Source organism: Acromyrmex echinatior, chromosome 1 (assembly GCF_024713525.1).
Source record: "Acromyrmex echinatior isolate Ae372 chromosome 1, ASM2471352v2, whole genome shotgun sequence".
Classification (NCBI taxonomy): domain Eukaryota; kingdom Metazoa; phylum Arthropoda; class Insecta; order Hymenoptera; family Formicidae; genus Acromyrmex; species Acromyrmex echinatior.
In genome coordinates, this window is record NC_141852.1 from 15,715,749 (window position 1) to 15,728,997 (window position 13,249).

General features: G+C 28.6%; 1 protein-coding gene across 1 annotated transcript in view; it reads left to right on the forward strand.

Moving 5' to 3' along the window:
* LOC105154748 (neuropeptides capa receptor) overlaps positions 1–13,249 on the forward strand; it is a 39,165-nt gene that overhangs the window by 12,539 nt on the left and 13,377 nt on the right. The window contains exons 2-3 of the mRNA XM_011070466.2: positions 2,811–2,901; positions 4,008–4,207. Of these exons, the coding sequence (XP_011068768.1) occupies positions 2,811–2,901; positions 4,008–4,207 (291 nt within the window). The remainder of the gene's footprint in view (positions 1–2,810; positions 2,902–4,007; positions 4,208–13,249) is intronic.

Below are 13,249 nucleotides of genomic sequence, written 5' to 3' on the forward strand. Positions count from 1 at the left end.
AGAATCTTTAAATATTGTAATTCATGCAATTTGCTTTATAGAATATAAATACATTTAAAAATATATTTATTAAGAAACAGAAGTTTCGTAATATTTTTGATAACTCTTAATATTTATTAATATGTATATTGTTAGTATCGGACGAATACAAAATTGTTTTCCATTTACACACAAGTGAAACTGAACTGAGTATATATTTCATACTAATACAGATTAATAACGTCACTACTTGTTTATTTTGGTAACAAGTTATTACATGACAACACAGGTTTATAATCTTACTTTTAAAATAAGTTTATGAGATATTTAGTAAAGCACACGGTCTCGATCTTGTGCAGATTGTAGGTATAAACTTAGTTGACTCTCACTTATCAGAATACAAAAGGACCGCGCATTCAACTGAATTATGACATCATAAGTGAGAATTGTAAATGGAAAGTAACTAATGCACTGGGATTTGATCAAAGTTTTAATGACATAGCATTAATGCTGTCCGCGAAAAGCTAAAACTTCATCATTGAATCATATCGTTATTTCATGATATAGTTACGTTTTAATAATATCCGATACAAGGCATCGCGATAAATCGTTGAATGAAACGTCACGTGTTTGTTGCATGATTCATGAACTTAATATATCTTTGAAATCGAAAACTTCAACATCAACGCTAAAGACGAGTAAGAATGGAGCAAACAGTGTCTAGTGATGCATATTAAATAGGTAATACTTTATGATACTGTCAGTTCACAGAAATTGTCAGTTTTCTCTTGTGATCCACAATGTGATCAATATAAAATTTATTCTTTGCCATAAAGGCCAATTTTGCTAAACGAGCGACTAGATTATTGCTTTTATTTTGTCATATATAAGTATTACCTGCGTATTAATTTGTCATATCAGATCGTTACATAGAAATGTCGGTTTTATATCAAAAATTATCTGTGATCTTCAAGAAAACAGAATATAAAATGACCTAAAGTATTAGACAGAATTTGTCTTTTTCGGCAATTATTACAAATATCTATTGTATCTATCATGATAATGTTCCTTTTTAGTCAATAATACTACTTGCTATTTGAAATTTACTTATATCTTTTAAAGAATAAGTAGAATTACTATCTACTAGTGGTTTTTCATTATAGCTTCATTATATTTTTATGTAAATAAATTCTTTTCATTATTTTGCAAAAATATTCAGATCTTGAGATCACAAAAATTGAGATTTTACAACATATATTACATATTTTAGTCTTTTGTGTGTGTGTGTGTGTGTGTGTGTGTGTGTAAATATATATATATATATATATATATACATATACATATAATATATGAAGTACATTACATGATATTTATTTTCTGATAATTTTAACGTTTTTTTAGAAATAAAATAGAATCATCTCATATTGTTACAGAAATTCTATCGATTAATCAAATCGTAAACATAAAGACACAGAAATATAAGAATGATAACTTCAAAAGATTCATGTTCTTCATAAAGTAATGATCTTCATAATTACAATATTTATATTTTAAACTAATTTTATGACATCATACTCAACAATAAAATAATAAAATGATATTAGTGTGTCATTTTATTTACTGTGACTGGAAAAATTGCAAACACTGAAGTATTTTTTACAAAATGTAAGAGAATTATGATATTCTAATATAACATGTTGTGTGTAACAAACAAATGCAAGGGAAAATTTTTTTTTCATTTTAAATCCAACATTTCGTATGCATACGACCCAATATAAAAGCGTGAATTACATAGATATGCTCTATGGTTGCCAAGCGTAAAAAAATGTAAGAAACATGCGCAGTGTCCTCGGACACAAATAACGCTTAGTGAATCATGAAATATTTGCGATGACAGGTAATATCATCACTTGATGCATCGCTTGTAAACACAATTAATATCGGAATCTCGTTCGGTTATTACAAGAAAAATTGTAATTCAAGGTTTTTATCCTTTATGTAGGATACCATTTTTAATTACTTTTTATTGCAACTAAATATTATTCATATACCTATTAAAAAAAATTTGCTCAACTTTAAATTGTATATCTAGATTCTCTATTTAGTGTCTTTCATACTATGAGAACAATTTTAACAAATTTTAACAGAAAATTTATTTATTAAATTCACCGAAGCGAAAAATTGTAACGCGAGTTGTGCTCTGTTTTGTAATTAGTGATTCGAGTTCTATGCATAAATTATAATCACGACAATTGAATCTCTGATTTACCCTGTTCTTGTATCTTTTCACTTACGCGTGTTCGTTATGATTCATTTACAATTATATCTGTGCTAGTTTTTAACAAAGGATCTAATATTACTCTGAAGCTTTACTTTTATGTATATGGCACTTTTCTATTTGAAAATTGTGGACATTTCACGTCCTTTGTATATCAATGAAGGTAATTAATGATCCCAGAGAGAAGTGCATAAAGCAACGTTACGTAAGCAATTATTTTGTAGACCTTTTGTAGTTTTATTTCCGTGTAAAAATAAAGTTTTTAAACTACGTCTCTCAAAATAGTGACATAGGAATAACAAACAAATTATACACCACACAATCGCTCTTTCCAATGCCAGTCTTCTCCCAGCCAGGAATGATTGGTCGATCGACATCGAATAAACGTCGATCGACGTTGAATCAACATCGATTTGATGTCGATCGAGGATAAATCATCATCAATTCGACGTTGATCGATTAATTATTTCTAGTTTGGGTCCAATCTTTATGAACTTGTACACATGATATAATAATCGATTTATATAAGATAAAATATTTTTTTTGCTTCCAGGATTGCCTAATGAATTAAGCGTATTTTGGCAGCAATATCCATGGACACTTGGAGTGGGTTTGTGCAAAATACGAGCGTACGTTTCAGAAATGTAAGTTCAGATAAAAAGCTATCAAATAAAAATAAAATTAAAAAACATATTGAGGCAAATTTAATCAGAAATAAATAATAATTTTCTATCTATCTATAATCCAAATTATGGTTTTTAAATGCAACGCAATTGATAGTTCATATTTTTATTATATATAAATAAGAATAATAAAAAAGACCACAAATAACAAATTTAAACAGCAAGTGCATGGACATGTTAATTTTCTTAGTTACATAATAAATTGTATTCCAAAATAGATTGCAGACAATTGAGCTTAGAAATATATAACTGATGCAAGAGGAATGCATGTGCTAAAGTATATAGCTGTAGAGCAAATTACTACACGAAGTTTCAAAACCATTAGTAGTTATTCAAAGCATTTGATTATTTTACATTTAAGTTATATATGAGGTCTCCTATATACAACTTCAAGAAATGCACAAAGGAGAAGCACAGAAACTACTGAGATCTTGTAGCAATTACAAACATACGAAATATAAACTTATTTTGAAATAATCTTCCTTTTCAAAAACATCGTTACACATTTCCTTTATAGATATATTTTTATTAGAAGAAATTATATATGTAAATATATATATCAATAAAATTTAAAAATATTTTATGATTTGTGTTTTAGAGTTCAGTTTCATATTTTTTTAATTATTAGCTTCATAATTAAAAAAAAATAGCTTTAATTACAAGAAAATTGTAAAATATTTGAAAATTTAGATACAAAAGTAAGAACAGAGACATGCATATATTTATTATAGAATATATTACAAAGTCATATATTAATAACATTCTTTTTTAACCCTCACAACTACAGCTATGGAAACTATATCTAAGTTAAAATATCTAGCTGTTTCAAATATAGAACGCAAGTAGACCTTTGTTTTACGGCGACTGATAGAGGAAGGTTCAAAGTTTTCTTATCTATTAATTATCGACTAATTTAAAATAGTACTAATCGTACAAATCGCACAATCGTTCAAAAATTTCGGTGGTTCAAATAACCAGTTGCTGTATATAGTCGAGGGTTAAAGATAAGAATTTAAAAGAATTCACATAATAATGCAACTACAAAATTAGTTCGTACGTTTTTTAAGGTCATCTTACGTGTCGGTGTTAACAATAGTGGTATTCTCATTGGAGAGGTATCTGGCTATATGCCATCCCTTGCACTTGTATGCCATGAGCGGGCTGAAACGACCTGTACGATTCATCTTAGGTGCTTGGTTACTGGCTCTCATCTTCGCTCTACCCTTCGCCGCTTATACCACCGTCAATTACATCGAGTATCCGCCAAGTGAGTACTTCTTGTGTTAATAACTTATCTATTATTTAGTTGAGTGCTTCTACCAGCGATATAAGTACCGTAAATAAAAGTTTTAAGATTTTTCACAAGAATTGATATAAGTACTTCCAAGAGCACAAATATATAAAAGAAAATTATAGATCTGAAAGAATTTGTAATAGTTTCTGATTCTCTTTGATTTCATGTATGCGCGAAGTATAAAAGAGAATTACAAAAAGATATATAGTAAAAAAGATTTTAGTAGTTTCAATTTCTATATATGTAATACATTTATTTATATACGCGTAAAATATAAAATTATATATTTTCATAATTTTATTGTAAATATTTTTATAATTTTATAAGCATAAAATATAAAAAGCATTTAAAAAAGTCTATAAAATAAAATCTTCTGTTCTGAATTCTGAGAAATTGAAGATTGTCTAAAATAGAAAATGATCTAGTTACATGACCAAGTTAGACGACTCGCGCACTTCGAAATTGTCAAATTAATTTGTACTCATAAATGCCAGTTTTTGAAAGAGGAACCAAAAACCAAAAACTTTCATGGATATATTAATCCTTTAAAATATTATATTATTCCTTTAAAATAATTATATTTCTTTAAAATAGTAAGAGCACTTAGTTAAATAATAGTCTAGTTAATAATAATCTCTTGTTCTATTTTTTAAATTTATAACCGTACAAATACTTTCTGAAAATTGAAGTATTAGGTCATTTAAAAAGTATCCGCGGTTTTTTGTTCAATTTTTGAATGAAAAAACCGCGGATACTTTTTAAATGACCCAATATATATAATACAAGTTAAAGTATATATAACACTCACCCAATAATTTTTATATTGTATATTAAAAGATGATAAAAGTTAATTCAAACATGAACGACCCATCATATGTAGTAATAAAAAAAAATCATTGCATGTTAAAGGTAAAATGCAGAGGTTAGATAAACATAGAATAATATTGCAATTCTGCTTTAATTGTCTGTTTTGATCTTCTTTCGTTAATTATCCTGTGCTCCCCTCTAACTTCGAATCTCTTTTTGTAATTTTCCTGTAATTCTTCTTCGTTGATCCTGTCTCTTTAATTTTTTTTATTAAGGAAATAATTACTTCGTTAAGTCTTCTTTCATCTCCGTCTCATCTTTCTTTGTCTTCCTTTTTTTTTCATCTGTATTTTTACTAGTTACACTCTTCTCACTTGAATTTCCTTGTTAATTTTTCTTTTCATCTTTCTAAATACCTGCGTTCTAATTTTATAATCTACTATTTACAATCCACTTTCTTCAATCCTTTGAACTTTCTTCATTCCTTTTCTTTTTCTTCCTATTTCCTTGCAATTCTTTCACTCTGTCCGATCTTTGTTCTTCAATCTTTTTCAATTCATATCAATTCTATTTTTATCTCAGGCTTTCTTCAAAGAAATCTACTGTTTTTATTAATCTTTTAAAGACAGATCCTCATTTGAGGAAGAATACAAGAAGAATAGATGCATGAAGCGAGTATGTAGCGAGTTTGCAATCTACGTATAATTATGGCTGGTCTATTTGCTTACCGTGAGTACACTTGCGGGATATCGACGAGTAAACTCGTTTCAAGCAAATGCTCGTCCAATTATTCGTGCACATTTTTCATTGCTTTTCCAATTTCAATGATCATAGATACGGTGAAGTAAATAATTATAAACTAAGAATGACTTTTTCGATAAGAAATGTTTTTAATATAAGCATGTTTGAACGCATAAAAAATGAGAGCGCGAAGAAAAATTACAAGAAATATCCTATAATATGTATTCTAATTTTTCCTATCTAGAAAAATTAAAATAAATAAGTGGAAATTAAATATGTCATTCATTTAAATTTTAAATAATAATAAAACAATATATTAAAATGACACCATCGAGTTATCTCTTAATTTTAATAATCAATATCCAAACTACTTTTGCGCTGCTATGAGATTCTTTATTATTGCAAATAATTACTGAAGTTATCATGGAGCTCCATAATTAAGAAACAAAATAATTAAAACCGATATTGTGTAAGTAGTGAGAAAGACTTAGATAAAGTCCAATAATTTCATTTGATCAAAAAAAGGAAGATTAATTAAAAATTAACTATAGATTATAAAAATTTTGCGACAAATCAATTATTTACATAAAAAAAGGAAATAGAAAGTAACAATAGAAGAAAAAGATAAGTGTTCTCTTTACAGAGAATTTGTGAGCATTTGTTTCAATCTCGAAATACTCATTACGTACTGCCGAGATTTTGATCCGTGTAAGTAGGTATTGAATTATATATCAGCTATCCTATTATAGCTGTCCAAACTGCAACATGTTGTGACATGAACCACTTCTGTGGTCACACAGAGTTATATACCATATGAACTGAATATATCATATAAATCGTTTCACCGCAGATTTACGGCGAATCAGCACGACAATTATCTTTGGCCTTTTGATCGCAACACCATATTGCAAGTTCTACTCGATATAAATTGTAAAGAGCTGAATTTAAAAATCAATAAAAATCATTTTATAATACGAGCTTTTCAAACTCAAAATTAAAGAATGCCATTAGAATTCTCTTCCATTGCCTCTATCTTTTTAAATGAGTTTTAATTATAATGAATTCGATTGGAGATAACAGTCCATACTGATGCCATTAAAGTCGTACATAAATCAACGTAAAAATATATGTTTAATTTAAATATATATATATAAACCCCACTAGACAAAAACAAACATAAAAAGTTTTCACTTGAAAATGGAATTATTATTTATTATTGTTTTTGTGTTATGATTTTAACGATGATTTACGACGATTAACAACGATACATTTTGTTGTGTTATTTCGTAAATACATATTGCGTTTTATTATTTAAGATATTTACATTTTATTTTTATCTCCAAATTAAATCAATATGCAATGACTTTAATAGTGCGTACTAATGCACTTAATTGAATTTGATATTAATAAACAAAACTGAGGTCTAATTTTAAGTCTAATTTTGAGCCTAATCTTGAGTCTTGACTTTTTAGAATTAGAATCACGGTTATTATACCTTTCTCTTAATGTTACACATATTCATCGATCTACTACTCAAGATTAAGTATATTATTCAATTTATTATATTCTTTCTAAAGAAAAGATCATCAAATTTTACATTTTTAAATTCGTAAATTATCATTATCTTACTGAAGATCAATCAACATTATTACTTTCTAACTAATGTTTTTTTTTCTTAAAAAATGTCATCAAATCTGGCCTATCGAAGATTTCTTTTCGAAATCAGAGGAAAATTGACCATGGTCATTTATACATTTTTTTAAATGCATCAAAATTTTGAGTGGTTAATCGGAGATTTTTTCTATCTGCTAGAGATTTGTTAAAAAAGTCAGAATCTTCGATCAAAAACCGAGATAACTGTATCTCGGTTTTCGATCGGAAATACCTGAGAAATAACTGTAACTAGAATTTAAGGTTTATTACAGGATAAGTTGATAGCCCAATCCTTTATTACTTTGCAGGACGTAGCTTACGTGAAAATCGAACTTCTGATCCGTTTATTACTCGTAGCTTTTACACGAAGCTATGCATCACAGTATAAATTAGTTTCTTTATTGAAGTATTTAAAAATTTGAATAAATACAGATCAGAAAATAATTTGATCGGACCATTAAAATAATTAAAAAACTCAAATATGATAAGCAATTCAAAAAAGTTTTGACACTGTAGCGACCAGTTTAGAGTAACTAAGATTAACTAAGATTACTCTACATAATTATTTTAATAATCCAACAAAATTTTCAGATTTAACTAAATTTTTAGATACTTCAGCAAAATTCTATATTCTTTTCGTGCATATCTATTTATTGTGAGTTTCATCAAAGGCATCAGCGAATTAATGAAATTTGATCCTTTACAGAAATTAGATAAAAAATATATCGTGAAAAATTCTTTGCGTTCGGTCGCATCGCCTTCCAGAAAATATAGGTGAATCGAGAAAGAAAATTGAGATAGATTTTTAATTTTTGTGAAATATAAAAGCTTTAGGCACACTATATGCAGTAGACATGATAATATCGAACGGGGTCGTTCAGAAATTCGATGAGAAACCAGCGTCGCGTTTAATGGCGATTATACTAAGCGCGTGCAATTATATTGTACAAAGAGAAGCCTTTCATGGCATGCATCAACGTTTGTTATATGAACGATAATGACGATCGGCGAAAATCGTGGTTATTGATAAATTTACATCACGCGAGAAATTTATCGTCCAGTCGTGGGCAACAAGTACATAAATCTGGTAATATCGAGAAACGCTTCACACGTGTTAACGTAATCAATTTTGCAATCGTATTTTCATGATTATATAATATTCGTGTTATAATAAAACAAATAAATATACATGTGACTTTGTCTCAATGTACAAGTTGACCACTGTGTTTAAGAATGCATTATGTATATAACTTTTTTCCGTAAAAAATGACAGAAATTGGAATATTTTCCGTATAAAAATGAATGTTATATGTAACATATGAAACAATTCAATAATGTCAATATTCATGTCTAACAATACAATTTTATAATTTAAATAAAAATTTTCTCATTTTATCTTAATTATTTTTTAAAAACATGTCTACTTCTTATTGAAATAATTCAAATTTCAAATCGCCGCCAAACTTTTTGTATTATTTTCACACAAATACAATATAGAAAAATCTGTATTTTTTTATAATAGTTTCATTTTGTTAAAAAATATATCCTTAATAAAATGTTGCTAAAAAAAAATAAGTTATGATAACGTCTAAAAAATATATGTCTCATATATGTTACTCTTACAGCGTCAAAAGAGTAGAAAATTAATTATAATGGCAGCAATATATATACAAAAACATATCTGTACAGAATTTAATTTTTATCGTGAACTTCACTAATTTGCTGATATATCTCGCCTTAGGTGTAGTAATTTATAATCCTTGTGATTCCTTGATGTTACATTGTTAAAAATTACAAGTTGCTATTATTGTTACCTAATATTATATTTTATGTAACTATAAATAACAGATAGTACGTATGCCCCATTTTAAACAATATAATTCGATATAATTCAGATCAAGTTTCTATTTTCAATTTACAATTCTTATATCTTTTTTCTTTTATGTAATCGTAAAAATAAGGTCGATGCGTAATTTTAGAATATTATACTTTCGATAATGTGAGCTCTCGTAACTTCATCTACTTTTAAAAATTTCAGAGATGTTATATTTCAGGATATCCTACATTACAAATTTTTGTTTTTCCGAGACAAAACATGTCCATCTTTGAACCGGACTTTCCGCACAATCAGTATATTAGTATGAATCTTTTACATTTTTGATATACTTGAATTTTACTTTTTACGTCAAAATATATATCTCGTTATTATAATGTCAAAATAACTTTTTAATATAAAAAAGATTTAAAAAGTAATGTTTTGAACAATATTAAATCTCATAGGATCGTACACGTGTAAATATAATCAATAGGGAATAAATATCTTTGATCTAGCTGGATCTTAAGTGCTCTTGTAATATTGTAATATGTCAAGTATTTTAATATAACTAATATGTAAATTATTTTAATATATTCTATATAAAACATTTTTCACAATAAATTTATTTATTAGATATTATTAGATTTCATTTCACATTATTATCATATCATTCGAAATAATATACCTATATCGAATTATTAATAAATATGAATGGATAGGCTAAGAAAGACTAGAAAAAATTGATAGATTATACAGAAAATACGATCACATCACATGCTTCGATAAATAAATTATTTGAATTATACTATTAGGTGTACATATTATACTATTAGGTGTACAACTTTGCTTTCGCCGTTTTCCTATAGATGGCTTTAGCGGTGAGTGGTGAAATAAATAGATCATAGACGTCAATAAACTTGGACATCTGTCAACATAACCCCATAGAAACATTAGTTGATTTGTGTCTGCATCATAAAATTATTCTAATTGAAAATCAGTTACGAGCCAAATTCTCGTGATTTGCGGGAGATTTTAATTTTCTGCTTCAATATGAAGAAATCTGCGGCTGAGGCTCATCGAATGCTCTCAAATATTATGGTGAGGCCGCTATTAGTGAAAGAATGTGTCGTGAGTGGTTTCAACGCTTCAAGAACGATGATTTTGACGTCGAAGACCGGCATAGTGGAAGAGAGAAGGTTTTCGAAGATGCAGAATTGGAGGCATTACTTGATCAAGACTCGTGTCAAAATCAAGAAGAATTGGCATGATCATTGGGAGTAACTCAACAAGCCATTTCAAAACGCCTCAAAGTCATGGGAATGATTCAGAAGCAAGGAAATTGGGTGCCGAGTTGAAGCCGAGAGATGTTGAACGGAATTATTTGCTTCTTGACAACAGCTGCTTGAAAGGCAAAGACGGAAGGGATTTCTGTATCGCATTGTGATTGGGGACGAAAAATGGGTTCATTACGATAACCCCAAGCGCAGAAAATCATGGGGAGTCGCCAGCCATGCTTCCACGTCGACGGCCAAATCGAATATTCACGGCTCCAAGGTCATGTTCTGTATTTGGTGAGACCAGCTCGGCGTAGTGTATTATGAGTTGTTAAAACTGATTGAAACAATCACAGGTGATCAGTATCGAACAATTGATGCGTTTGAGCCGAGCATTGAAAGACAAATGGCCGCAATACAACGAGAGACACGATAAAGTGATTTTACGGCATGACAATGCTCGACCCCATGTTGCGAAGACCCCATGTGGTCAAGACATACTTGGAAACGTTGAAATGGAAGTCCTACTCCACCCGCCGTTCTCCAGACGTTGCTCCCTCTGACTATCACTTGTTTCGCACACGGCCTGGCTGACCAGCACTTCCGATCTTATGAAGAAATAAAAAATTGGATCGATTCGTGGATCGCCTCAAAAGATGACCAGTTTTTTCAACGCGGGATTCGTACGCTGCCCGAAAGATGGGAGAAAGTAGTGGCCAACGATGGACAATACTTTGAATCATAAATGTATAACCAATTTTTTACAATAAAGTCTCGAATTTCGAAAAAAAAAGGCGGAAGCAAAGTTGTACACTTAATATAATATTGTGAAATATTTCTTGTTTATCTTCTATTTTAAATTAAGATTAAATAAATAAAAATTTTTAGTATTTTCTTGTATTGTTATTTATGTTAAGCGACATGGTAGTGTTGCGATGTCAAGTATATAAAAAAAACAATAGGTAATAAGTATTTAACTCTAAAAGAAAATAGAAACAGAGAGAATATAAAAAAGCCAAACGCAGACTTTAAATTCTATTTAAAAAATAATTTTTAATTATTTTTTATTTAGAAGAAAATAATGCTATTTTATTTAAATATAAATTATAACAATTTTTCCCTATCATATTTATTAGATATTTATTTTTATTTTTCATTATATACAATGTTTTCTCTAATGTTATTGTACAACAATAAAAAGGACAACCGAACAAAGGAACCGACATCAGAATGAACATCAAGTGCCTATTTCTGCAATGCTTTGTTCTGACTACCTGAAAACGAGTTCTGAACATAATCCACCGCATGATTATTTTTCACGCTGTTTGTTTACATTTTAGAAACATTAAATAAAGTTTTTGAATTGCAATACTGACTTTTGCGTTTTATTATCGATTTCTCGGAGCATCTCAATTAGGAAAACAATTTTTGACTTTGCAATTTGCTCACTTTTTACATTTCTTTAATTTAAAAAAAAATAAAATTTCAATTAAATTTTACATAACATTATCTTAAAGCTTATTAAATTCCCCTCAAAATGACCTATTATTATTTTAAATTTTGCCTATAGACTTCTAGTATTTACCCAAAATGAACTCAGTATCTCATAGGGGTCTTTCCTTTAATATGTATTACACGCATTGTCAATCTATCATCCTTAAAATGTGTATCTGCATGAAAATACTATTTAGATCTAAAAAAAATTCAAGAAAAATTTTTATATATCTTAAATATATATTTACTAATATCCTTTATTTATTATAATTTTATTTTATTTTTATTTTCCCGACTATTTATTACTTTTTACGACAACCGACTGTTGCTGAAGGTTGGCGAAAACAAACGGAGTATACGTTTTACCGAGACGATCGGTTATTATCGCATATTTCCATAACTACAATGTATATTCTTATCAACTTTTGGCTTATTGACCAAGCTTGATTTATAGTATATAATTATCAATAATTATTAGTAAATAAAAGTATTTTTTCATTCACATGAGTTTTTTATTAATTAGGAATGAGTTCTCATTGTATGCACGTTCTTTGGATGTCGGCTGAATCTAAGAACTAAATCGATTAACCAATGAGATGTATTGTCAGTAAGGAATTTTAATAATTCTCAGTTATGGTATTATAGCACACATCATAAGCAGAGAGAAACCTGAGAGAGGACATGATGGCTCAAATCTAACCGCAAAATGTTGCCGCGCACTGCCGCCCTCTGAAGAAGTGAATGTTACTAACTATACTCACACACACACACAATAATATTCACCTTTTTGCGCTGCTCCTGATGGAAATAGATAATTAAAATCGGTAAAATAACTAAAATTTATTAAATTATTATTAAAATTTCAACGATTTCAGCGATTTATTTCCATCAGAGCACTGCAAAAAAGTGAATATTGTGTTGTGTAGTTAACATCCACTTCTTCAAAGGGCGGTAGTGCGCGGCAGCATTTTGTGATTATAAGTCGTGCAGGTTTTGGGCCGTCATGTCCTCTGTCGGTTTCTTTCTGGTCATAAATTGAGTTTAGAAAAAAAAGGAATTTTAAAAAATTTAAAGAAGAAACTTAAAAAAAGCTTAAAAATCTGGTTTCTTTTTTAAAATATACTCTCGATTGCTACCAGAAGTTAATTACAATATAGACGGAAATCTTAAAACAAATTTAAAAAAATTTTTTTATTAAAAATATATATAATTAAAAGTAAAATAAAAAAA